Source organism: Callorhinus ursinus, unplaced genomic scaffold, assembly GCF_003265705.2.
Source record: "Callorhinus ursinus isolate GAN/ISIS: 27379988/994484 unplaced genomic scaffold, GSC_fseal_2.0 scaffold3450, whole genome shotgun sequence".
In the NCBI taxonomy this organism is placed as follows: Eukaryota; Metazoa; Chordata; class Mammalia; order Carnivora; family Otariidae; genus Callorhinus; species Callorhinus ursinus.
This window is the reverse complement of record NW_027400504.1, coordinates 279-1,527: the sequence shown is the minus strand read 5'-3', so window position 1 is coordinate 1,527 and position 1,249 is coordinate 279. Positions and strand designations below refer to the sequence as shown.

The following is a 1,249-nucleotide window of genomic DNA, read 5'->3' as shown; positions in this document are numbered from 1 at the left end:
TGTTTTCTTTCCGCTTTGTTTTGGTAATGGGACAAGGACCCGGAGCTGGGGTTCTGGGTGTCCTCTACAATGTTACCCTGTTTCGTTTTGTCTACTGATTTGTTACCACTGGTCTCATGACTTCTACCTTGCCTCCGCCCACAAGCCCGGGAGAGCACAAATAGCCAGGCTGTGGTACTGCTGCAGGCTTTGCCAACTTAATCTGTGCAAAGCTTGAGTCCTCCCGATCAGAGGCCTCCTCCGCGATGGAGCGTTTTCTTGGCAGTGTGAAAGGGGCTTGGGATTCCACCGAGGTGGCACCAGAGCCCCAGCCTCCATCTGTGCTGTGCTCAGAAGATTCTGGGCCTCGCCTGCTCCCTTTCTATCCTGTGCTGGGAGTGTCCCCAGGCCACGGTGGTGGTTTGGACTCGGGACTGCTTTCCAGCCCTTGTTGGCGGCTTCGCTGGGTCTACCTGCAAAACGACGTCTGTCCCAGAGCCCAGAGCACCTTGGAACGAAGACCCGCTCTGCCCACTGTGAGCTTCGGGCCCGGGGCACAGAAGAAGCCAGAAGCATCCTCAGGAGAGATGGACCCTGAAGAGGAGCCTGAGCCACTCACCCACCAGCAGCTTCCCTCCACCAGGACGACCCGCCTGGCCACACACAGCTGGACAGGGAGACCTGACAGTGGGCATCCTTCGCAGCAGGAACACCCCAGACCTCCCCTCCGCGCCTGGGGGAGGCACGTCCGGGTGTTCTCAGGCTGCCTGGAGTGGATTGGTCACACCGTGTACAGCATGAGTTACCGCTGTTGCCCCTGCATCTTTGGGTCTAAGGAGTTCTGAGGTCGGGGCAGGAGCCTTTTTCTATCTTCCCTCAGGAAGAGATTCTCATTGGTGAAACTTGCGAAATAAAAAAGTATTAAGATGTGACTTCAGAGTTCAATGTCCAGTTCTGCCTCTTGGGCTCTGAAGTTCTCCTTTTCCTTACAGGTCTCTGACTACACTCAGGTCCCTTATATATTCCACATTAAAAAGTACGACTTGGCTTTGTTCCTGTTTCTTCACTTCCAAAAGCTGGTGTACACAGAGGCAAATTGGTTTCTTTCTCCTGGCCAGTCCTGGGAAATCACGGTTTAACTCTGTTTATATTTGCCACCTCGGTGGAGTCATTGTATACTGGTGACTTTGTATTAGACATTGTATATCTTCTTGCTAGGAATGTCATAAAAATTACCACATGGACTTGTTTCTTTTTCTTCACAATCAAG

At 52.6% G+C, this 1,249-nt stretch overlaps 1 protein-coding gene across 1 annotated transcript; it reads left to right on the top strand.

The window, feature by feature from the left end:
- Positions 1-245: 245 nt before the first annotated feature.
- Positions 246-824, top strand: ANXA2R (annexin A2 receptor). The gene has a single exon (XM_025865446.1). It carries the CDS (start codon positions 246-248, stop codon positions 822-824), a length of 579 nt encoding a protein of 192 aa, XP_025721231.1.
- Positions 825-1,249: the final 425 nt, after the last annotated feature.

Bases quoted from the DNA above. Each gene is read 5' to 3' on its own strand.
- ANXA2R (XM_025865446.1), top strand. From the start codon at position 246: ATGGAGCGTTTTCTTGGCAGTGTGAAAGGGGCTTGGGATTCCACCGAG.